Below are 24,403 nucleotides of genomic sequence, written 5' to 3' on the forward strand. Positions count from 1 at the left end.
GCTGCTGCTGGCGCGGCGGCGCAGAGCGGGGCGGGAGGGAGGGGCGGGCGGGGCGGGGCCGGGGCCGGGAGTACCCGCCGCCGGCGTCCGAGTCCGGGTCCTAGATGGGGCGCGGCGACTAGAGGCGCTCGGGCCCTGGCCGCGTCCCTGGCCGCGTCCCTGCCCGCACCGCGCACGGCTGGCGCTGAGGACCGCGGCGGCCCCGGCCCCCGGCCCCCGGCCCCTCCGCTGGAGCAGGCCAGCCCCGGCCGTGCGTGGGCCGCGCGCGCGCCCCCGACAGCGAGGCCGCCGAGGTGCGCGCCCGGGCGGGAGCGGGAGCGGGAGCGGGCGCGGGCGCGGGCGCGGGAGCGCGGCGGCGGCGCAGGCGGCGGGCGGCCGGCGGGGGGCGGGGCCGCAGCGCCTGCAGAACCTTGGACAGAAGCTCCGGAGCCGCCGCCGCCGCCGAGCGCGAGCCCCGCCGAGCCCCGCCGAGCGCCGGGACCGCGGGCCCGAGCCGCGGCGCGCATTGCGGAGGGAGGGCGCGGAGCGCCGGAGCCGCCGCCGCCTGCCCGGTAAGCCTGCGCCTCGCGGCCGCCCGCTGCCCCCCGAGGAGCCGGGGCCGGGGCCGGGGCCGGGGCCGGGGCCGCGCGCGGTGTGTCGAGGCGGGGGTCCCCGGCCGCCGCCGCCGCCTCCGCCTCCGCCTCCGCCTCCACCTCCTCCGCCTCCACCTCCGCGGGCGCCGGGCCCCTCCCGCTGCGGTCGGGACGCAGCGGCCGCGGAGGCGGGCGGGGGTGCCGCAGTGGAGGCGGCCGGGCTGCGGCGCGGGGGCGCGGGGGCGCGGGGGCGCGGGGGCGCGAGGCCGGGGCCAGGGCCGCGGGGGCCGCCTCGGCCCGGGTGGCGGAGCGCGGCGCCGAGCCCCGCCCGGTGCTGAGAACCATCTTGTTTTCCACGCAGATCCGAGGGGGCAGCCGGCGCCCCCGGAGCGCCCCCGCCTCGCGCCCCGGACGCCGCGGGCCCGCTGAGCCGACCGCCTCCGGCCGGCAGGCTGGGCGCGCAGGGGCGCGGGCCCCCGCCCGGCGCGCAGCGGCACCATGGGCACGGTGCTGTCCCTGTCCCCCAGCTACCGCAAGGCCACGCTGTTTGAGGATGGCGCGGCCACGGTGGGCCACTACACGGCCGTGCAGAACAGCAAGAACGCCAAGGACAAGAACCTGAAGCGGCACTCCATCATCTCCGTGCTGCCGTGGAAGAGGATCGTGGCCGTGTCGGCCAAGAAGAAGAACTCCAAGAAGGTGCAGCCCAACAGCAGCTACCAGAACAACATCACGCACCTCAACAATGAGAACCTGAAGAAGTCGCTGTCGTGCGCCAACCTGTCCACGTTCGCCCAGCCCCCGCCGGCCCAGCCGCCCGCGCCCCCCGCCAGCCAGCTCTCGGGCTCCCAGACCGGGGTCTCCTCTTCTGTCAAGAAGGCCCCGCACCCGGCTCTCACCTCCGCGGGGACGCCCAAACGTGTCATCGTCCAGGCGTCCACCAGCGAGCTGCTGCGCTGCCTGGGCGAGTTTCTCTGCCGCCGGTGCTACCGCCTGAAGCACCTGTCCCCCACGGACCCTGTGCTCTGGCTGCGCAGCGTGGACCGCTCGCTGCTTCTGCAGGGCTGGCAGGACCAGGGCTTCATCACGCCGGCCAACGTGGTCTTCCTCTACATGCTCTGCAGGGATGTCATCTCCTCCGAGGTGGGCTCGGACCACGAGCTCCAGGCCATCCTGCTGACCTGCCTGTACCTCTCCTACTCCTACATGGGCAACGAGATCTCCTACCCGCTCAAGCCCTTCCTGGTGGAGAGCTGCAAGGAGGCCTTTTGGGACCGCTGCCTCTCCGTCATCAACCTCATGAGCTCCAAGATGCTGCAGATCAATGCCGACCCGCACTACTTCACACAGGTGTTCTCCGACCTGAAGAACGAGAGTGGTCAGGAGGACAAGAAGCGGCTCCTCCTGGGGCTCGATCGGTGAGCCCTGTAGCCCGCATCATGGCTCAAGGATTCAATTCATTTTTAAAAATTTATTATTAAGCAAATCAGATTTTGTGTACAGTACGTGTCTAGCAGAGCCACCGAGGGCCTCTTCCTTCCCACCTTCTCTCCTTGGGGTTTTCTTCAGCCCTGCCAAGAACTCTGGGCGCTTTTGAACTCCCGAACCTTGTGCAAAAACCCAGAAGATGTGTTCAGAGCCACCCAGGCCACTGACTTCTCAACTTTGGGGAATTTGAAGGACTGACCTGTCTCTGCCACCTGTGCCCTTGCTGGACCAGGGCAGGTGAGGCTGCCCGCCACTCCTGGCATGGGAGCCAGAGAGGGGCCTCTGGCCAGTTGGCCCTGGGGAGCCATTGCTGTTGCCGGTTGGAGGGCCTTTCTTGGCTTTTGTTTTGGGTCATCTGTTCTCCCAGAGGCCTGTGGAGCTGGCCACCCTGTCTGAGCCACGAATGGGGTTGTGAGGCGAGGTGCCCACCACCCTGGGACAACTCGTCGAGGAGAAGCTGCCCTGGTACAAAGATTGTGTCCTGTCGTTTGACCATGCACCACCCTGGTTTGCTCTTTTTTCTTTTATTAGGGAGAAGAGTTTTCCTTTAGTGAGGACATGGAACTTGCCCCCTGGCCTCCTTACCCCCTGCTCCTAGCCGTGTTGGTAGTGTTGGTTAATGAGCTGGTTTGACTCATTACGTTCTTTGATTTGGGGTCCCAGCTAAAGGGGTGGGGTGAAGCTAGGGACAGCTCCTTTCCTGGGCGAATCTTTCCTTTGACTAATGCAGCTTACTCACCCTGTGGCGAAGGCCAGGGCGGCTGCAGGTGCCCCTCACCGACAGCCTGCCTTCTGAGCAGGTGGGGTCGTCGTGCCTGAAACCAGCCAGTGCTCACCTGAGGGCTAAGGCCTCTTGCTGGTGCATGACATTTGTTCCTGCAGAGCCGAGGTGATGTCGGGGACCAGAATGATGGGGTAATGATGTACCCACCCCCACCCCCCGTCCCCACCCCTGTTCATTTAAAGCTGTTTCAAACAGTTCAGTTTCTTCTGAAGACAAAGCCTTGCCCTGCGAGGCCCAGTGAGACCACTGGATCTTGGAGACAATTCCAAGGCCGGAGTAGCGCTCCTCATGGCTTCGGAAGCCTGCCATTCTGCACCTGATCATTTGCAGCTGCCGATTTGGGTTTCCACCTTACCTTAGTGGCTGTGAAAAACACACGACATGTACTTAATCAATTTCCTTTTTGATTCTCCCAGATTGGTGGCTTGGGACTTGGGAGAGGACCAGGAGAAGGGAGCGAGTCTTCCTCTGTGGCCCGTCACTCCAGCTTTGGGGAATAAAGGTCAATGTGAAGATGCCCTGGGGAAGTCTCCCTCCAGTCCCAGGGAGGGGGGGTGGCAGGGGGCAGGCAGGGGGTCCTCTGACACAGGATAGGTTCTAGGTGGCTGCTGGTTTCAGCAGAAGCACTACTGAAATTCACACGAGAGAAAGCTGTGAAACCGGGGTCTCACTTTAAGAGGCCTGGAGCGGAGCTGCCCCTTCCCGGGGAAGGGGAGGAGGGCCCGCCCGGGGCTGGGATGGCGATCCCTCGCCCCAGCTGTGCTGAGCCCTCCCTGGGCTGCCAAATAAGCTGAGGCGGAGCTGGAAGGAACCTCGGCTGCTGCCACAGACTTGGCCGCCACGCCTCTATCTCGGTGGGAGCTGTCACCCAGCCCGTCTGTTCAGATCCCGCTGCCACGTGTGACCTGAGGTAGGAGGCCCTTGGGGGGCAGCGGGGCCCAGAAGTGGGGAGGGAGGTTGGGGCGCAAGGTCTCAAGAGGAGGGGTGCGTGTCTGTAGTCACTCACCCGGCGGCTGAGCTTGGGCTGAAACCCCACGCTCCGGCCGCATCCCCAGTATTCCGGTTGTGTGTTTTCCTGCTCTTTCTCCGTATTTTATTTTTTTATTTCTTGGGGGAGGGGCCCATTTCAGGAGCGGCTCAGCGGCTCGGCTCGGGGCTGAGGAGGTCAGTCTCTGGCTCCCCCGGTGAGAAGCCGGCCGTGGCCTCCTCCCTGCCCTTGTGCTGGTCAGTACCGGGTGCGGGAGCTGATGGACTCCAGCGTGCGGGCCCTGAGCCCATCTGACATGCTGCTATGAAGACTACTTTTAGAACAATGATTAAAAGAAAAAAGAAAAAAAAAAAAAGAAAAACTAACCTACGGAAAAAAAAAAAACCCAACCCCTTTATTCTTTAATTGTTGCGTTTACAGTGATATTGTGCATGCGAACCAGGAGCATTTTGTGTCTTAAGAAAAATAATCTTAGAACAGATGGCTGTGAACCTTACACCCGTGCACAGAACAAGTCACAGGAGTAGTTCAGGATTTGGTTTTTCTCTTTTTCTTGTAAACCTGAAGGGTTGATCTATTCTTTCCATGCAGTTATTTATTAGAATTTAGTTCTGTTCCAACAGTTGTTAAACTTGCAATGAAAAGAAAACGTGCCATTTTTCCCACTCGGAATTATTCATAGGCTGTATATTTGAAACTGCTAATTACACGTGCGGTGTATGTTGGTTCTTAGTGCAATTCGTTCTGTAGTTATCCTTTGACCAAACCGTGGGTATTGTTAATATTAATTTATATTTGTCTCATTTTGTATGTATGTGTAGTGTGTTTGTAAGTATGTGTGGTTTATAATCTGACAAGGTCATGAAGCTCAGTTTGGCTGTAATTTAATTCCCTTTCCCTTATTTTTATTTATTTTTGTACTGTGCTGATTAAATAAAATGCACTGACCATCCATTACATAGGCCTCTTTTTGTGGGCACGTCATTCATGAGCAGGCTGGGGGCCCCTTTTATAAATGATTCCTGTGCTGGGAACATAATTGGATTTGTATCGTGGGGGAGGGGAGGGGCGGTGGGGGCGGAGGGGAGGGCTGGGCTCTGGGAGAGGACTTAACCGGTGCGTTCACGTTAAGGTGATTAAGAGAGAAGCTCGGGTTAGGTCAGCAGGTTAAGTCAACTCGGGCTTAGCTGGGCGGGGGTGGGAGTTGCTCCGCAGAGGCTCCCTTGACTGGGCCTGGCCTGGCCGGGCTGGGTGAGTGGGACCTGTAGCCAGGGGGACAAGCAGGCCGGGGCATGGCCCCGTGAGGCCTGGCGCAGTGGCTCCTGCAGGGGCGCCAGGCCTCAGGCCCCACAGTGGAGCTTGGCTCTGAGGCCGCTGCCCCCGCGTAGCCTAGGCCTGGCTCTCCTTCCCAGCGCCCAGCGCCCAGATGCTTCCTCTCTGGCCGGCGGGTGTAGAAGGGTGTTCATGTGGCTCAGCCCTGACAGCTTAGCTCTGTGCGGGTTTCCAAGAGCGAGAAATCCAGCGCCGGGGCTCCCGAATAAGCAGCCACCCCAGCCCATAGTGTGGCAAGGGTGGGGTTCCCCCCACCGGCTGCGCTGCCGGTGGTCTGTGCCTGCTCCTGCCACCAGCCCAAGCTCCTGGGTCTCGGGTAGTGTGGCCTTGAGCCTCCTGGCCCTGCACTGTGATCGCTAAGAAGGCCTCTCCACCCAGTTGGCCCTTGGGAGCGGTCAGCTTTGTGATCAGGGCCGCTAGCTTTCAGGGCATGTCCTTTGGTTTGGGTCAGAGTAGGTGCACTGCACATCCTTTGCCACCAATGACGGTGACCCAGTGGCCCTTGAGTGCTGGGAGGCTCTTTCGTCTCGGCGGGGCCTTGCTTACCTGCAGCTCTACCCCTCCCCGAGAGGTCCAGATTCCTCTGGCTCCTTCTCTTGCCACCCCTTTGTCCCCAGCCAGCCAGCCTGGGGCAAGGCCACCCGGCCTCTGTAGGCATCGGTGACTTCAGGCCACCGGAACCGGAACGCAGTGAACTTCACGAATCTAGCGGACAGACCTCAAAATGATGGAGCAAAGTGCTTGATTTAACGCCACCTCCCGGCCTCCCTACTGCTTGTGCCTCACCGGCTGTTTCATATTCCTGTTCAAAAGCCCCCAGTAAATTATCCTCCATTTTACCTTATTTGCGCTTCATGCTCCCTCCCATCCTCTGGGACAACAGCTGACTTTGTGTATAGTTCTCAATTACAGATGAGCAGGATACCTTTAAAAATGAGATTTAATGCTTTATTGCTCTTGATGGTAAATCAAAATATGCTCTAGAAATAAAGTTAATTTAATGGAAAATAGGAATAAACGCAGCAAACCATACCACTGCATTTAATTAGATCAAGAGAAACACTTCGTTGCCTACAATCACTGCGTCCTCCTGCTCACCCCCGGCCCCCTGGAAGCACCACTGAGATCACACCCTCAATTCTTACTCCTTCAGGTGCCACATAATGGGACTTCTTTGAGGACATCATGAAAAAGTGTTTGTGGGCTGGCCCTCGGCTGGAAGCCCCTCTGCTGGCCTGAGGAGCCACAGGCAACCCCAGACGGCTGGAGGGAGGACTCCAAGGCCCACCGCCTCCCCAGCCTCAGAAAGGCAAAGGCACTCATTTGGCATGTTCCATTTTGGAGCATCTAAAACATACATGTACATGTCTCTAGTGTAAAGCGACAAGTTTGGGGAAATGAGTGGAAAGGAGGCGCCGTTCCAGTTAGGACGGTTCAACTAGTGTCAAGGTGATTGGCAAAATTCTGTTGCTAGACCAGGCCAACGGCGCCTCTGGGCTGTGCAGGCAGCCGACCAGGCTTGGAGAATGAGGCGGGGTTTCTAAGGACAGGATGTCGAGAGAGGATTCTTTGTTGCAAATTGCACATGGTGCAAATGTTTCCTGGGCCCTGGGAAGTTGGGGTGCGGATGAGACCCTGCTGTTGGGACTGCACGGGTGTCAGCCAGCTGGCCGTGTCAGGCACTGGGCCAGGCACAGAGGAGCTGTGCTCAGGCACTTGGTGTGTTTTGCAGAGTCAGGGTGGCAGGTCAAGAGTGGGCGGGGTGGCGGGGGGAAAGCACGTCCCTCTTTTGCATCCTGCCAGTCTCCCCCTGAGTCATGGGCTCAACCTTAGCCCCCTCCCCACATGGGGTATCCCAAGTCTCTCCCATTATGGCTCCTGGCTGGGAGGCCTGGGCTGCTCAGGGGGTTGGGGCAGCGTCCTCAGCTGAGGCTCAGGAGCACAGCGATCTCAGGATGACATCTGAGGCTCCATGCTTTCCATTGGGCACAGACTGGCAGGGCGGTGGCACTCTCCTGGCACGAGGCCTGCATTGGGCCCCAGCTGCAGCGGCGAGGGGTGTGTGTGTGTGTGTGTGTGTATACGTGGGGGCAGGTGGGCATCCTGGCCTGGCCTGCAGTGCCGGGACCCCCACTCTGTGTCTGTCACTCTGCCCCTCTGGCCCTGGTCCCCATTCTCCAAGTGTGTATGAAACAGAGGTGTCAGAAGGGAAACTTCCAGACCCCCGAATACTCCCTGGCCCTACCACTCTGGTTTCTTATCGGCGCTTGGACATGAGTGTGGGCACAGGAGACACGGTAACCACTGAGCAGCTCTGCGACTGTGCACACGAGTGTGCTACACCCGCGGGCCCAGGCTGTGTAGTAAGGAAGATGGCCCTTGGAGCACGTGCTCTGCTTTCTCCCAGAGAGGAGGCCTGCAGGCCTGGTGTGAGGCAGGCCCTGGGCATAGATGCTCTGCCGGCCTCTGGGCTGAGGGGCCAGCCCTGCTAGTGACCCTGCTCACCTGATGGCCTTGGTTAACTGCTGGGGGTGAGGGGCTCCACTGAGGAGCTCTGAGCCAGGTCACCTTCAGGGAAGGGGTGGCAGGCTGCCCTCGCAGAGAGAGCAGGGCTACATCCCCAGCTCATCTCTGCCAATCTCCTCCCCACCCCCCAGGGGAGCATGTTTTTGGTTGGGGAAACTGCATCCACCCCTTGCAGGGTCAGTTGCTGGTCCCTGGGTCAAGGCTCACTGACCTGACCTGGCAAATGGTGCGGCTTGGGGAGGGGGGGCGGTGGCGGCAGGGGCCTTCACTGACTGGAGGCACCATCACGTTGCCTCTGTGATGAGCTATGGTCTGGGCGTGAGCTCAGGGTCTGTGGCAGGACATCAGGATCTTTGGTTTGTTGAGTGAGGACTGGAAAATTGGCGGGGGGAGGGAAGGACGGAGACCAGAGGCAGAAAGCCAGCAGGACAACCTCAGGGGAGGAGCCTTGGAGGAGGCAGAAGGGGGGCTTGGCCCCAAGCACGGACCCTGGCGAGCTGATTTCTAGCGGGCAGTAGCGGGGAGTCGGCAATTTAGACCGGGCCCTGGAGGTGGGGCGGCCCCGAGCGCTGGCGAGGCCTCCCCTCGGGCTGTCAGTTCCCCGGCACGCTGAGGATGAAGCCAGAGCGGTTCTTGGTGAAGTCGGGCTCGGGCTGGTTGAGCCGCGTCTCCACGGAGACCGTGCACTTCTTCCCATGCAGGCTGCACTGCACGGGGTTGGTGACGTTGACTTGGAGGTGGCGCTTCTCACTGGAAAACCAGAAAGAGAAAGACCAGACAGGCGGTTAGCAGGCAGCCAGAGTGGGGTGAACTGCCCTGGCAGCGCTTGGGGCCCGCTGTGTGCCGAGCTCCTCCGGGCCTTGCGGTGGCCCAGGCGGTGACCCCGGAGAGGGCGAGGGCAGCAAGGGCCGGCGCTGGCTGCAGCCTCGATCCACAGGGATTGGGGCTGACGCTGGGTCGCTGGGCCTGCACCAGGCCTGCCGTGCTCTGGCCTGAGGCCAGGTCCCCAGTCACCTGGGCGTTAGAGGCAGCAGGGGGCTTGTGGTCAGGAGGGGCACAGGCTTCTGATTCAGGGCTACCGAGCAGTCCGTGGAGCAACAGGGAGCCTGGGAAGGCACGTCTAGGGGTGACTGGAGATTCTTGCCCGTGGACTCTCCTGGGTGAAAGGTCTTCTGGGTATCCTGCCGGCCAAAGGGCCCAGCCGTGGGAACTGGGGCTGACCCCCGCTTTCCCAGCACCGCGGGCAGGCCCTCTCCGACTCCAGGGATGCTCAAGGCCAGCGTGGTGGTGGCTCCCTGTCACCTCCCAGTGTGGGAGCACCTGCCGAGGGCCGCCACACCGCACATGTTCCAGATGCCACCTGCTTGCTGAGCAGAGAAATGTGTGCAAAGTGGCAGGCACCTCCTGTGCGCTCACACACGCTAGCACACCCCCGTGCCACACACTGGCTTGTGCCCCTCGGCTTTCTCGGAGCCAGAGGTGCAAGGAAGAGGGCCTGCGGTGTCACTGGTGGCCAGTCCGGCGGTGCACTTGACCCTGCTGCGCCCAGGTGTGTGCGAGGTGCCTTCTGGGCACACGCTGGCCTGACAGGAGTTGCGGCCCCTTGGACGGACATGGGGCCCAGCGTGGGCTCTCCTGGGCTCCATGCTGCCAGGGGGCATCCCCGCGCCCCTCTCCTGCCTGCCTTCTCCCTGGGTATGTCCCGGAGACGGATGCTGGAGCGGGAAGAGACCCGTGGTTATCACTTGTGGGCATCAGGTACCTAATACTTAATGTCTTGTCAGCTGCAGCTAAAACCTTGGCTTAGACAGCTATTTTTAACCAGACTTGGACATAAAAATAGAGTCCACCAAAGGCAATGACTCAGGCAGGCTCTGTTCCCGGGGGAGCCAGGGCTGCTGTGCAGGGTCTCGGTGTGGGGACCTGCGACCATGGTCTCCACTGTCCTGCCGGCCCACGGCCAGCAAAGCCTCTGCACCGTGGCCCTGCCTGTACCTGGTGATGCTTCCGGGACTCGGTACCTGCACCTTCCTGAGTTTGTCACCTCTTTCTCCTCCTTGTCACCCTGGCACCACCTCCGGGTCCCCCTGAGCTGGAATCATATCCCCTGGAGATGCCCCCATTCTGAGCCTGGCAGAGGCCTCCCTTTTGTCCTGGCCTCCTGGGGGGCATGTGTCCTTCCCTCAGTGCCCTGCTGGGGACAGGCCCAGCCTCCCAGTCCATATCTGCGGCCCCTCTCCATGGTACCCCATTGTGCACACAGTGGGTTCTAGAGTCACCTGGGGGCCTCAAAGTCCTCGGGAAAAGGCTCTAAAGGGGCCATATTCTAAACACAGGGGTGGGAACGGGACTCCCCAGCTACCCCCACCTTCTTGCATTTGTACCCTTTGAGACACACTACTTTCAGTCGGGTCCTTCTGACTCCAGACCCTCCTTAGCCCTGAGTTCAGTGTCCACAGAGAGGGCCCCTGACTGCACTTTGCCGCCTCCTTTTGGGCTCTGGGCGTCTCTAGCATCTGCTCAACACTCTTGGTGCAGGGTTGAGGCTGGTGGGAAACCAAAGAGGAATGAGAGGCTAGAACAGATAACGAGGTAACAGTGGCCCAACTTCACCTTGAACATGGAGCTGCCGGGGTGGGGGTTGCAGGATAGAAAAGCCACAGAGAACCAGTGCTCCAGTTTGCTCCTCCCCACACTGGGCTGGCCATCATTGCAGACAAATGGCCTTTATCAAATCACATTCCTTCATTTTGCAGGGGATGATGAGAATATTCTGGATGCATCTCTGCTAGCCTTCCTAGGCAGCCTCAGCACAGGTACAGTCTCTGCTTCTAGAATCTAAGTCCCTGGAGGGCTGGCTCATGCACTGTGGCATGCATGTGGGGATGCCCCCTGGGTGCTGATGGACAACACACACACTTTTAGCTGGGCTGCTCTGGGCTGGCGGCGCGAGCGTGGTGTGCAGCCTCATGTCATCTGCTCTGCAAACTGTTCCCTCCTTTCAACACAGCTCTGCCAGCTTCAAATATGTGTAAATGCTGGGCACAGTTGGTTGGGATCCTTGTAGGGCTGAAGCACACCCAACCCATGAAGTTCATTCCAAAGGGAAAGTGGTCAGACAGCCTGTAAAATGGGAGGGTTCTACAAGGGAGACTTGCCCCTTAGCAAGGAATAGCAAAGGAATATTCTGTCTGTACTGTCAACTTAAGTGACAGTCCTTGCCTGTGCTCCTGCTCCTTCCCTGATTCCCAGCCCGTCTTTATGGAGTGCTGTGGGGTTTGGGCAGAAGTTGGGGGGTGAGGGGCTACATGGGATGACTTTAGAACAGAACAGTGTGCGGCTGGAAGGAGAACCAGTCTTCTGGTCTCAAGAGCTGGGCTAAGCAACCTCTGCTGGTGCCGTCCGCACACAGCCACCGATAGGTGACAGAGAAGGATGATGTGGATTGAGTCTGGTGACTGCTCCGTAAGTCACACATAAAATTATATACCACATGACCCAGCAATTCCTTCCACTCCTGGTATACCTGAAAGCCGATGTTCACACGTGTACCAGAATGTTTACAGCAGCATTATTTACAATAAACAAGAGATCGGGGACGCCTGGGTGGCTTAGTCGGGATGCCTGGGTGGCTCAGCGGTTGAGCATCTGCCTTCAGCCCAGGGCGTAATCCCAGAGTTCTGGGATCGAGTCCCACATCGGGCTCCCTGCATGGAGCCTGCTTCTCTCTCTGTCTCTGTGTCTCATGAATAAATAAATAAATAAAATATTAAAAAAAAAAGAAACAAGAACTAGAAATAAGCCAAATATCTATTAACTGATGAAGGGACAAAGTGGTCTATCAATTCAATGAAATATTATTCATCCATAAAAAGGAAGTGCTGACACAGGCTACAACATGGATGGACCTTGGGAACACGCTAAGTGAAAGAAGCCAGATATGAAAAGCCACATATGGCATAATCCCACTTATATGAAATGTACTATAAATACCCAAATCCTTAGAGACAAAAACAGAGGAGTGGGGTGTGGGGGGATTGCTTAAAGGGTATGGGGTTTCCTTCTGGGATGATGAAAATATTCTGGAACTAGACAGTGGTGGTGATTGCACAGCATTGTGACTTGTACTAAATGTGACTAATGGTAAATTTTTGTGCATTTTACCACAATAATACAAAAAAATGGGTTAATCTAAAGATGCCTGGGTGGCTTAGTCGACTGAGCATCTGATTTTGGTTTTGGCTCAGGTCGTGATCACAGGGTGGTGGGATTGTGACTGCATGGGGCTCTGTACTCGGTGCGGAGTCGGCTTGCTATTCCTCTCCCTCAGCTCCCCCCCACACTCATGTGCATGTGTGTGCACTCTCTAATACAATAAAAAAAAATATTTTAAGATTCTATTTATTCATGATAGAGAGAGAAGCAGGCTCCATGCTGGGAGCCCGATGCAGAACTCGATCCCGGGACTCCAGGACCGCGCCCTGGGCCAAAGACAGGTGCTAAATCACTGAGCCACCCAGGGATCCCCTCTAATACAATAAAATCTTAATAAATAAGAGCTTTGCCCTCAAACCGTGTTTTTTTCTCATTTCAAGCTCAACCAAAATGGTTTTAAGACCAGCAAGGGGTTTCTTTGTTGTTAGGAAGGGGTTTCTTGTGCCTGTTTTGGAGACACACCAGTAGCTGGGTACGAGTGGCAGACAGGAAGTGGACACTCCAGGAGGATCAACTGGCCTCTCTTGCTGGAGCTTCACCACCCCAGAAATCTTTCTACCTCCCTCATATTTTAAAGAAAAGAAGGCAGATTTTATAGATGGAGGCAGCATGTCTTCTTCTGATGGCATGCCAAGCCAAATGACAGCTGCCGTTGGAGGCTGGCTGCAAGGGGAGGGGTGTTTTCCTCCCCATCTTCTGTTACAGGATTTAATGGCTCAGCAAACTCTGGAATTCGGGGACTTTCATCTTGTTTCATCTGTTCGGAGCCATCATTGCAGGCAAATGGCCTTTATCAAATTACGTTCCTTCATTTTGCATTTAGAGTCCTGTCCTCATTAGAGAAATCTGTGGGTAAATGCAAGACCTGATCAATGGGCATCCCCATGTGAACCCTGTGTTTTTTGTCAGTCCTGCACAGAATGGGGCAAGAAAAGTCACCGTGGGAGCTGAACTGGCCCAGAAAATGTTCCCTCCTGTCCAGCTCTGCTCAGCTGGGATTAGGAGACTCCCACCCACTGGCCTCCATGCAGACTAGGATGTGCAGAAATGAGTGGGACACTATCTCAGTGGCGTTGCTGATTCCCTGCTGGAGCAGTGGTGACCCTGTTCTGATAAATGGACTCTACAGGGGAACAGAGGGGGTGGAGTGCAGTGCAGTGCCTCGGTGAGCACGTTCTCTGGGGGCCGGCGAGGTGCTCCCGAGAATGTGAGGCTAGTGCAACATGCGCTCTCATGTTTGCACACAGGATGTGGTGGGAGGAAGCTCGCCTTGCACCGAGCACAGGCAGGTTGTAAATAGATACCTCTCCAAGTGATGAGACGTGTAGTAAGCACTTCGTGATGGACCAGAGAGTCAGGCCATTCTCTTTCTAGGCACCCCTAGGACACAAACGAGTAGGCTTGGGTGCTCGCCAAGGACATGCTATAGATGGGACATCTAGAGCTCATGTGTGCAGCTGTCTCAGTGCGTTTTGCTTCAGGAAGCAAGCCCCTCTACTTGTGTCAAACCACAGGAGGCTAGTCTTTCAAAATCCGGCTTTAGGAAATGCTACTTCTGTTTCTGTTGGAGTCGAATGGGTACTTGGGGCGAGGTCACTTCTAAAAACGAGTCTAAGAGTTCAGTGCCCCATGGTGCTGAAATCAGGGAGGAGTGTCCCATCTCCTGGTCTACTGAATCCTGTTTGGGCTTGCTGCTGGTAAGGGATGGGATCACCATTTTTATTTAGAAGATAAAACTTCCCTTGTCACTACACGGCTCTTGACAGGCAGCTTGTCCTGAGGCCCTGGCCCAGCCTGGCACCTGCCTCTGCATCCCTGAACTGAGCCAGCATACAGGAGGTCCAGTGGGCAGAAACCCCATGTACCCTACTTGCGGCCCTGCCTCTGCTCTCTCCTCACCAACCACCATCACTCATTTCTCCATTTCTCCCTGGCCTACTCTTCTCTTGGCAACTATTTACTGAGCACCTACCCTGGCTGGGCCCCAGGCCTGAGCTCAAGATACTCTCATTCTTCTTCTTCTTCTTTTTTTTTTTTTTTAAATTTTATTTTCTTATTTGAGAGAGAGAGAGAGAGAGAGAGAGAGAGAGAGAGCGAGCATGAGCAGGGGGGAGAGGGAGAAGCAAACTTCCTGCTGAGCAGGAAGCCTGGTGCGGGGCTAGATCCCAGGATCCCAGGATCATGACCTGAGCTGAAAGCAGACGCTCAACCGACTGAGCCACCCAGCTGCCCCAACACTCCCATTCTTGCCAGGGTGATGGGCAAACATAAACACCCTGTGAGGTGCATGGGACACCTGGAGGGAGCCACCTCAGCTGGGGTGCGATTCCAGAGGTGGTGATGTCTGCGATTGGCACATCAGGAAGGAGGAGGACTCCCACAGGAGTATTTGCATTCTTACTCCTTAAGTATTGTTTTATCTGTTGTGCTTTTCATCTCAGACATTATCCTACAGCAGTGTCAGCCATGCCTGCAGTTTCAGTGACCATTATCCAATCAGTATCCCCATCCTAGCCTGAGGTCCAGCACATATCTGCTGCCACCTACTAGACAAATCCCCTGACTTGGGTCTTTTTTTTTTTTTTTTAATTAATTTATTTATTTATGATAGTCACACAGAGAGAGAGAGAGGCAGAGACATAGGCAGAGGGAGAAGCAGGCTCCACGCACCGGGAGCCCGACATGGGACTCGATCCCGGGTCTCCAGGATCGTGCCCTGGGCCAAAGGCAGGCGCTAAACCGCTGTGCCACCCAGGGATCCCTGACTTGGGTCTTCATGGGGTCGAATGCTGAGCTCATCCTCTTGGCCCCTTCCCCAAAACTGCCTCTCTCCTCTTGTCAAGCCTATGATAGCCAGAGTGGTCATCATCTGCTTGGTCACAGAGGCCTGAAAGCCAGGAGTCAGCCTGGATCTCTCTTCTCCCCCCATGGCCCACAACAAGTCACCAAGCTCTGTTCACTGGGCCTTTGCAGTCTCTGTCCACTGCCACAACTGCAGCTCAGAGCTCAGCCCTGATGAAGCCTCCCAACGGATTCCTCTGTCTTCAATTTGCCCCATACCCCACTTCAAACATGTCTTCCACATTGTCATCAGAGAGATCTTCTCAAGGCACAGAAGGATCCTGTCACTCCTCTGCTAAAATCCCTTCAGTCCCCAGAGCTTTTGAGAACCGCCTGCCCCCTGGGCTAAGCTGGCTGTTCATCTGTGTCCACGGCTCTCTCACAGCTCAGAGTGTGCAACCGTGCTCTGCAGGTTCCAATGACATGATCGGAGCTGACAAGCTTCCCTGACGGCTTATCAGTGTCTAGAAAGGTGAATAAAATTCCACAGAAAGAATATTTAAAATCAAAGTGGAGGCTGAAGGAAAGAAAGGATAATCTCTGGGAGTTAGAAGGAGGGAGGGGGACACGAGGCCATTGTGAGAGGGAGGGTCTAGCAGATGGCAAGCCTGGGGACATGCTGGCTTGAGCAGGGGTCATGCCTGGGCCACACTGGAGGGCACTGGGTCTGAAGTCTGAGGCTGAGCCCCGCCAGGCTGCTGGATCTAGAAAAATGTCATATGAGTCTGCCTTCCAGCCTGACAAAGTGGCAAAGGAATCCCTACGTGGGGAAACACATGGTTTTCCAGTAAAGACCTGAAGCCTCAAGCTCTCTTCTCTTAATCTCTTGAACAGCAACCCCTTACCGGTCACCAAAGGCAAAGAGGAAACCTTAAGAACACCCAGAGGGAAAAGACACATTACTTGTAAAGGAATAGTAGGCCTTCTCATCAAAAGTGAGAAAATAATGAAAACAGACTCTTCTGAACATTTAAGGAAAATAACCATCAGCCTAGAATTCCATACCCAGCCAATCATCTGAGCATGAGGATGAAATGAAGACTTTCTCAGACATCAAGCTAAATCTAAATGTACATTCACTGTAAAAAGTAGTAACAAATGAAAATGACTAACTCTGGGGGTTCAGTCGAACACTGATCTAAATACAGTCCTGGAAAACAACATGACAGATGGAGTGGTGATCCTCAGGGAGGCACTTAGGTTCTTGCATCGGAGAGGTGTATGGGGACACTGATGGACTTTTGACTCCCTAAGACCTGCACAAGCGTGAAGAAAATGAACTTACGGTAAACAAGAATGCTCTACTGAAATACACAACTCTGGAAAAAGTGGAAGCAAGTGGGAAAGAAACTCTGCTTCATCTACTGCAAGGCAGAGGCACAAAAGAACAGCTAGGAAGAAATGTGGGAACAAGAAAACACCAACGTGGATGTGCGAACCACGTTAAAAGGGACTTCTCAGATTTAATTTAGAAATGCAGTGCCATGCTGTTTGCCTGAGATCCATCTAAATCAGTGCGACAAGGAAAAGTTAAAACAAAACAGGCTGCACAAGGCAAATATGAATCACAAGAAGGCTGGCAAAAAGTGCTGCTGGGGAAAGCACTCACTGAATAATTGTTTTCTTTATCGGGGAGTAGTTCAGCTGGAAGGTACCCATGAAACGTCTACCGTTACAGAAAATGATCTTAATACGCTTTCCTAAAACACATGTAGACCAGCAGACGACATGAAGAGAACACAGATTTGAACCCAATTCATAAACTTCTGTGTATGTGTATTCACTGTGCTCAACAATAGAGCACCCACCAGAGAAGTGACACTGTACACACAGCGCAGGCACGAGACCATAAAAGGAAGTTCACAAAGTACCTAAGAATCACCATCACACAGACACCAGCTTCTGACTATAATACAATTAAAAAAAAAAAAAAGGTGAATACAGGCATACCTCGGAGACACTGCAGTTTTGGTTCTAGACCTCACAGTAAAACGGGTCAAATGACTTATTCTGTTTTTCAGCGCATGTAACAGTTAAGTTGATCCTATGCTGTGGTCTGTTAAAGTGTGTAATAAATAGCATTATGTCATAAAAAACCCAATATACACACCAAAAGAATGCTTTATTGCTAAAAGATAATAACCATCATCTGAGTTTTCAGTGAGTGGAATCTTTGCTGGTAGAGGGTCCTGCCTTGATGTTGATGGCTGGATTGATGATCGGGGTGCTGGTTGCTGAAAGTTGGGGTGGCTGGGGCAGTTTCTTAAAATAAGGCAATGTGAAGCTTGTCTCTTCCTTTCAGGAATGAGTTCTCTGTAGCAGGTGATGCTGTTTGATACCATGTTACCCACAGTAGGACTTGTCTCAAAATTGGGAGTCAGCGCTCTAAAACCCTGCTGCTCCTCTATCACCTAGGTGGATGTCCTATTCTAAATCCTGTGTTGTCCTTTCAACAGTTTTCACAGCCTCTTCACAGGAGCAGTTTCCATCTCAAGAAACCACTTTCTTGGGACGCCTGGGTGGCTCAGTGGTTGAACCTCTGCCTTTGGCTCAGGACATGATCCTGGAGTTCTGGAATCGAGTTCCACATCAGGCTCCTGCATGGAACCTGCTTCTCCCTCTGCCTGTGTCTCTGCCTTTCTCTCTCTGTGTTTTTCATGAATAAATAAATAAAATCTTTTTTTTAAAAAAAAGAAACCACTTTCTTCACTCATTTGTAAGAAATAACTCCTCTTCTGCTCAGGGGTCATCATGAGATGGAGGCAACTCGGTCCCACGCCCAGTTTCCATTTCTTTCTTTTTTTTTTTTTTTAATTTTTATTTATTTATGATAGTCACAGAGAGAGAGAAAGAGAGGCAGAGACACAGGCGGAGGAAGAAGCAGGCTCCATGCACCGGGAGCCTGATGTGGGATTCGATCCGGGGTCTCCAGGATCGCACCCTGGGCCAAAGGCAGGCGCCAAACCGCTGCGCCACCCAGGGATCCCCCAGGTTCCATTTCTAATTCTAGTTTTCATGCTGTGGCCACCACATCTCCACTCAAATCCCTCAAAGTCCTCTGTGAGGGTAGGAATCAACTTGTCCCAAATTCCTGTTAACATTTTTTTTATTTTTTAGATTTTATTTATTCATGAGAGACAGAGAGACAGAGAGAGAGAGGCAGAGACACAGGCAGAGGGAGAAGCAGGCTCCATGCAGGAAGCCTGATGAGGGACTCGATCCCGGATCAGGCCCTGGGCTGAAGGCGGCGCTAAACCACTGAGCCACCCAGGCTGCCCAACATTGTTGTTTTGACCCCTTCCCACAAATCACAATTTTTAAAAAAGATTTTATTTATTTGAAAGTGAGAGAGAGGGAACAGCAGAAGGAGAGGGAGAAGCCGACTCCCTGAGTAGGGAGCTTGATGTGAGACTTAATCCCAGGACTCTGGGACCATGACCCGAGCTGAAGGCAGACACTCAACCGACTGAGCCACCCAGGGGCCCCAATCACAGATGTTCTTAATGGCATTAAGAATGGTGAATCCCTTCTAGAATATTTTCTATTTACTTTGCACAGATCCACTAGAGGAATCACTATTTGTGGCAACCAGAGCCTTCTGAAATGTATTTCTGCAGTAATACTAGAAAGTTGATATTACTCCTTGATCCATCTCCATCAGGCCTCTTGGGTGACCAGGTACATCATTAGCGAGCAGTCATATTTTGAAAGGACTCTTTTTCTGAACAGTAAATCTCAACAGTGGGCTTGAACTATTCAGTAAACGATGCTGTAGACAGATGACTGTCATCGAGGCTTTGTTGTTTCATTTATAGAGCACAAGCAGAGTACATTTAATTCTTAAGGGCCCTAGGATTTTCAGAATGGTCAGTGAGGTTCAACTTAAAGTCACCAGCTGCATTAGCCCCTAACGAGAGAGTCAGCCTGTCCTTTGAAGCCGATCACTGACTTCTCTCTAGTTCTGAAAGTCCTAGATGGCATCTTCTTCCAATAGGAGGCTATTGGGTGTAGCCACCTTCATGAATGATCTTAGCTAGATCTCCTGGAGAACTTGCTGCAGCTCCTGCCCCAGCACTTCCTGCTTTGCCTTGTACTTTTCTGTTAAGAAAATGGCTTCTTTTCCTAAGCCTCATGAACTAACCTCTGCCAGCTTCACACTTTTCTTCTGCAGCTTCCTTACCTCTCTCAACCTTCACAGAACTGAAGAGAGTTGGGGCCTTGCTCTAGATTAGGCTTCAGCTTAAGGGAATGTTGTGGCTCATTTGGTCTTCTGCTCAGACCCCTAAACAGCAATAAGGCCGTTTTGCTCTCATCATATGTGTGTTCACTAGAGGAGGACTTCTAATTTCCCTTTTTTTTTTCTTTAAGATTTTATTTATTTATTCCTGAGAAACCGAGAGAGAGAAAAAGAGAGAGAGGCAGAGAGGGAGAGGGAGAGAGAGAGAGGCAGAGACAGGCAGAAGAAGGAGAAGCAGGCTCCATGCAGGGAGCCTGACGTGGGACTCGATCCCGGATCCCCAGGATTACACCCTGGGCTGAAGGCAGTGCTAAACCGCTGAGCCACCAGGACTGCCCCTAATTTCCTTTAAGCACTTTTCCTCTACGTTTACAACTTGGCTATTTGGTGCAAGAGGCCTAGCTTCTGGTCTGTCTCAGCTTTTGATAGGCCTTCCTCAGGAAGCTGAATCATTGCTTGGTTTTTGATTTACAGCGAGAGGTGTGTGACTCTTCCTCTCACTTAAATACTAAGAAGCCATTGTAAGGTCATTAACTGCCCTAATTTCAATAGTGTTGTGTCTCAGGGAGTGGGGAGCCTGCAGGGGAGGAGGAGAGACATGCAGTGGAAGGTGGGGGGACAGCTGGTCGGTGGAGGGGTCAGAATACATAACATTTATCACTTAAGTTTGCCCATGGACTCAGTTTCTAGGGCCCCTAAAGCAATTACAATAGTAACATCAAAGATCACTGGTCACAGGTCACCATAATAAATATAATAACAATGAAAAAGTTGGAAATACTGGGAAAATCACCAAAACGTGAGAGACAGGAAGCCAGTGCTGTAGGAAAAGTGGTGCCATGAGACTTGTTTGACGCCAGGTTGCTACAAACCCTCAATCTGTAAAAGCACTTTCTATGAAGTACAGTAAAGCAAAGCCCAGTAAAATGAGGCATGCCAGTGTTATAATAATAATATAATTGCAAGAAAGCATATAGTATGTACTTAGTGCTTTATAAATATCAACTTGCAACATCCTCATGACTGCATGAGGTAAGTTCCATTTTCAGAAGAAGAAACATGGCCCACATAGGCTAAGTATCAGCCAAGGTCACACAGCACCGCCAGAATTTAGACCCAGGCATCGAGGCTTGAGTCTAAGCCTAAACCTCTATACATCCCGCTGCTAAAATAGTCCCTAGAATATACTAGTGAGCTGTTCCTGTTATTTACTATGTGCTTCTGAGCACAGCAGAGCGGAGGAGTTTTCATTCCCCTGCCGAGAGCTCCTACTGCAGTGTCTAAGACAAAACAGGAGTTCCATAAATGTCTAAAGAAAGAATAGTATTTCTTAAAAGACGAGACTGAGAAAGTAGCTGGGACTCACTCTGACATAAGACACCAACCAGAAGACCTGGGGCCAGCCTGGAGCATCATCAAAACAGGATCGCTGAGAAGTGAGCTGGTTAGGCTCTTGGGCATGCATGCCCCTGGCACCTCGTTCTGAGTGAGGGTCTATTCAAGCATAGAGCATTAGGGATGCTCACCATTCAGGGGATGCTTTTCAGCACAGAAGAATTGCTTTGTACAGTGACTCACTACCTTGCTTGGTAAATCCAAGCTTTCCCCTGTTAGGTGTTCCTGCCCCACTGCTAATGAAGTTCTCGGGGAAATAAACACATGTGGTAGGCTGACAAACGCTTGGACCGATGGAGTTTAGAAACATATATACATATATACACAGATATGTGCCGGCCAAGGCCGGTACTGCTTAGTAGCGTACCTTGTGTAGATGCAAAGGCATCTTTGACTGGGGCAGGGGAGGCTGAGAATCATCATGCATTCATCAAGAACCTGCCATGTTCTGGCACTGGATGGAGCCTTTCACTGCTCCCATCACCCCCTTTAATCCTTACCAAACTTTATGAGGCGCTGTGACTGCAGCCGTGCTGTGGATGAGGACAGAGAGGCTTGGACGGGTCAAGGAGCTCCTCCTAGCCGCTAAGTGGTGAGGCTAGACCCAGGCCCGGGGGATCTGTCTCTGGAATGATGCCCCCGTCCACTGACTCCCATCTGTTCAGTCCTCACACCGAGATGCTCTCTTAGTGCTCGTGCGGGGCAGCCTGGCTGCAGCAGGGATACGATTCTTTCATCCCTGGTGCTCACGAGTCACAGTCAAAAGCATTCAGAATCCGCTGTAATGCGACTAAGGTTTGGACGGTCTTGCTGTGACCATGACCCCCACTTTATGTGCACTTTCACTTCCTGGGCATTTACTTCTTCCACTCCTTGGCCAGAAGACGGCTGATGTTGCCAGGCACAGTTGCTTCCAGGCAGTCAAAGAAGGGGGCATGTCGTGGTGCCTGGAGAGTTGCTGCACTGTCCTGACTATTCCCTGGTGCCTACTGGTGTCTAGCCTTTCCACCAGGAGTCCCTGAGGAGAACTGCTGCTCCCTGGACACTCCTGGTTTCTGTTTTTGTCATCCAGAAGGTTCCTATGCTCTGTGCATTGGCAGCTATCCCCTGGCCAGGTGGAGGCAGCTTGGTGCCCCTCCGCCCCTGCCCCGACCCTGCTGCAAGGCCAAGGGCTGCTGCTTGCCTTTCTGGTTTGTCTCTCCCTCCTGCCATCAGAGATGGAGGTGGTGAGAAGTGATTCCTTCTGCTTTATATATTTGGAATCTGGACTCTTCATTTAAAGGGTGTATTCCGCGGTCCCTCCCCAAATGCCCAAATTAATGCTTTATGCCAGGGGTAATGAAATCTTTCAAAACCAAACTGTAAGAACAAAACCCACAACTTCCTCAAATATGAAGAAAGAACAAAAAACAGCAGCAACGAGACAAAACCCTACCAAACCAAACAGAAGGCCTACCACAAAACAAATGGGGCAGCGGCCGTGACCAGAGTGGCCTTGCAGGCTGGGTCCCGGGGATGCCCGGGCCATGTTGCGTCTGTCACAAGAGGCCGAGGCCTTGGGGAGACATCTGTCCGAAAGCTCCTGTTCTCTGCCTTCTCTTTCAGCTTCTCGTCTTGGTGCTTGTGTTCTGAGGGGCTTGATTTTACCAAAAAATAGCTGTTTGAGAGTTGTTGTTTTAACATCTTTGCTGTTTCCTGCTTACATTTCTACTTCTCCTATCTTGACACTTCTGTTAACAGCACCTCCAAAGTTAGCACCATCTGTGAATGCTGGTGTTTATTTTCTACTCACATCATTAACGAACGTGCTAAGTGAGACCGGACTGAACATGCCCCAGGACCCACATCTTCCTCTGAACAGATGGCTTCTAGTGGTTTGTCGGGGACACCATCCTGTAGCTCCCTGCTCAGTCCCCCGCAGTCAGGGAGCATCTTAGCCTCCATCTGCAGTGGCTGTGGGTCACTCGGTGGAGGAGCGAGCAGGACGGCGGTGCCCCATCTGAGGACGGAGTACTGAAGGGCCTTCAACTACATGCGAACACACTGGGGGCGTGCATACTAAAACGAGGCTCATGGGAAGGACGTCTCCGTAAAATTAATCATTTTCACTGGGCTTGGGCTTAGAAGATGGCTTTCTTTTTTCTTTTTCTTTTTTTTAGGATGGCGTTTTTGAACAGCGTTGGGAACCAAGAAAAAGAAGTCTATTCACAAGGTCAGGAATTCCTCAGCATTGTCTCAAAACACATTCCACATCAAACATCTGTGTCTAAGGCTTGGGGCTGCAAGATAAATAATAAAACAGCTCCGTTCTCAAGAAGCTTACAGCCCCGGGAGGGAGGCTGACCGAACAAATGGCTACTATCTAAGGCACTAGAGCTGGCACCACTAAAGGTCTGTAGAGTCGTGCAGGAAGCAGAGTGGAAGGGAGTGCCCAATGCCAAGCAGACATGGACCGCTTTGTGGAGAGGGTGCAGCCTCTTGTGCTGTGTGGCCGGTGGATCTGCGGGGCAGACACACTGAACAAACTGGGCTCGCAGTACCCTGCTCTAGAACTGGTTTCTCTTCCTCACACTATTCCCTGCAGAGGAAGGCAGCTCTGAGACGGTGCTGAGTCCTTGTGAGAAGAGGCTCACAGTGAGCCCAGTGGGCTCACGCGGCAAAGCCACTGGGTCTCCCCCCTTTGACAACATGCCCCAAGCTCTAATTGTGCTTCTTCCCTGAAGCCTACCTGGGCTTCCCTAGCTCACAGAGATCTCTGGAACCCTACAGACAGGAGGCAATGAGCTGCCCCTCAGAGGGTGAGGAGGACTTGGCCAGACGGAGATGACCTTGAAGCTTGACCTAAAAGTGAAATTTAGAGAATGTCGAGAGAATGTCAAGCACGGGACCAGAGGTCAGGACTGAAGAGTGTTTGGGAGCTGAGGCCAGCCAGATAGGCTGGGGTAGATGACAGGCAAGGAGTATAGGCTCAGATTTGTAGGCAATGGGGATACTCTTAAGGATTCTTGTTTTTGGGGGGGAGGGGGGAGAGCAAGCCCACACAAGCTGGGAGTTGGGAGCAGAGGGAGAGGGAGAAGCAGGCTCCACACCCAGTGCAGAGCCTGACTGGGGACTCTATTTTATGACCCTCAGATCATGACCTGAGCCAAAATCAAGAATCGGACGTTTAACTCACTGAGCCACCCAGGCACCCCCTCAAGGATTCTTTTTTTTTTTTTTTAATTTTTAAAAATTTTTATTTATTTATGATAGTCACACACACACACAGAGAGAGAGAGAGAGAGAGAGGCAGAGACACAGGCAGAGGGAGAAGCAGGCCCCATGCACTGGGAGCCCGACGTGGGATTCAATCCTGGGTCTCCAGGATTGCGCCCTGGGCCAAAGGCAGGCGCCAAACCGCTGCGCCACCCAGGGATCCCCCCCTCAAGGATTCTTAAGTAGGGAAGATGGATAATACTTTGTTTTCTTCAATGCCTGCACCACTATCTGAAACTGACTTGTTTGATCCTTGGCTTGTTCACCATCTATCTGCCTGTGGCTCCCACCCCTTTCCCAAAGGTAAGCTCCATGGGAAGGAATCTTGTCCATATCCCCCATGCTTAAAAGGTTGTCTGGCATATAGCAGAAGCTTAATCAAGAGCGAATACATTAAATCAATGGAGAGAAAGCAGGTGACGTGGAAGAGATACTGATGTGGGCATTTTCTGGCTGGAGGACCAGTTAGCAAACTTGCCCATCAGAGAGCGAGGGTTGGGGTTGGTAAGAGGGACAAAGATAGATCAAGTCTGAGAGATGCATGGGAGTAAGAAATCTGGTAACTGACTAATGTGGGTGGTAAAAGGGGATTTACCGTGTTCCTAGCTCTTCAGCTTGGGGGATGGAAGAGACTGGGACAATGAGTTTGGTTTTGGACATTGTAGAGCTTGACTTCCTCTGGGAAGGAAATCCAAAGGGTTGTACTACACATGAGGCAGACTCAGGGATACACAGCTCATTACTCTCCTTTTCTTAAGGGAAACACATCC

At 53.6% G+C, this 24,403-nt stretch overlaps 2 protein-coding genes across 5 annotated transcripts in view; one reads left to right on the top strand and one right to left on the bottom strand.

The window, feature by feature from the left end:
- The first annotated feature begins 342 nt into the window (after nt 1–342).
- CDK5R1 (cyclin dependent kinase 5 regulatory subunit 1) lies at nt 343–22,564 on the top strand. Of its 4 annotated transcripts, none has more exons than XM_041723800.1 (2): nt 343–551; nt 934–4,789. In XM_041723800.1, the coding sequence occupies exon 2, from the start codon at nt 1,071–1,073 to the stop codon at nt 1,992–1,994; it is 924 nt and encodes a 307-aa protein (XP_041579734.1). In that variant the 5' UTR covers nt 343–551; nt 934–1,070; the 3' UTR covers nt 1,995–4,789. The 4 variants fall into 4 exon arrangements, 1 of the variants encoding a protein (XP_041579734.1); XR_005982946.1 differs by lacking the exon at nt 343–551 and adding an exon at nt 22,538–22,564 and having other exon boundaries at nt 819–3,754; XR_005982947.1 differs by lacking the exon at nt 343–551 and adding an exon at nt 10,447–11,306 and having other exon boundaries at nt 819–3,754.
- The window catches only part of MYO1D (myosin ID), a 327,550-nt gene continuing 309,245 nt past the window's right edge, over nt 6,099–24,403 (bottom strand). Inside the window, exon 22 of the mRNA XM_041723799.1 lies at nt 6,099–8,440. Coding sequence (XP_041579733.1) covers nt 8,284–8,440 — 157 coding nt within the window. The 3' untranslated portion in view covers nt 6,099–8,283. The remainder of the gene's footprint in view (nt 8,441–24,403) is intronic.

This window comes from Vulpes lagopus, chromosome 12 (genome assembly GCF_018345385.1).
Source record: "Vulpes lagopus strain Blue_001 chromosome 12, ASM1834538v1, whole genome shotgun sequence".
Taxonomy (NCBI): Eukaryota; Metazoa; Chordata; class Mammalia; order Carnivora; family Canidae; genus Vulpes; species Vulpes lagopus.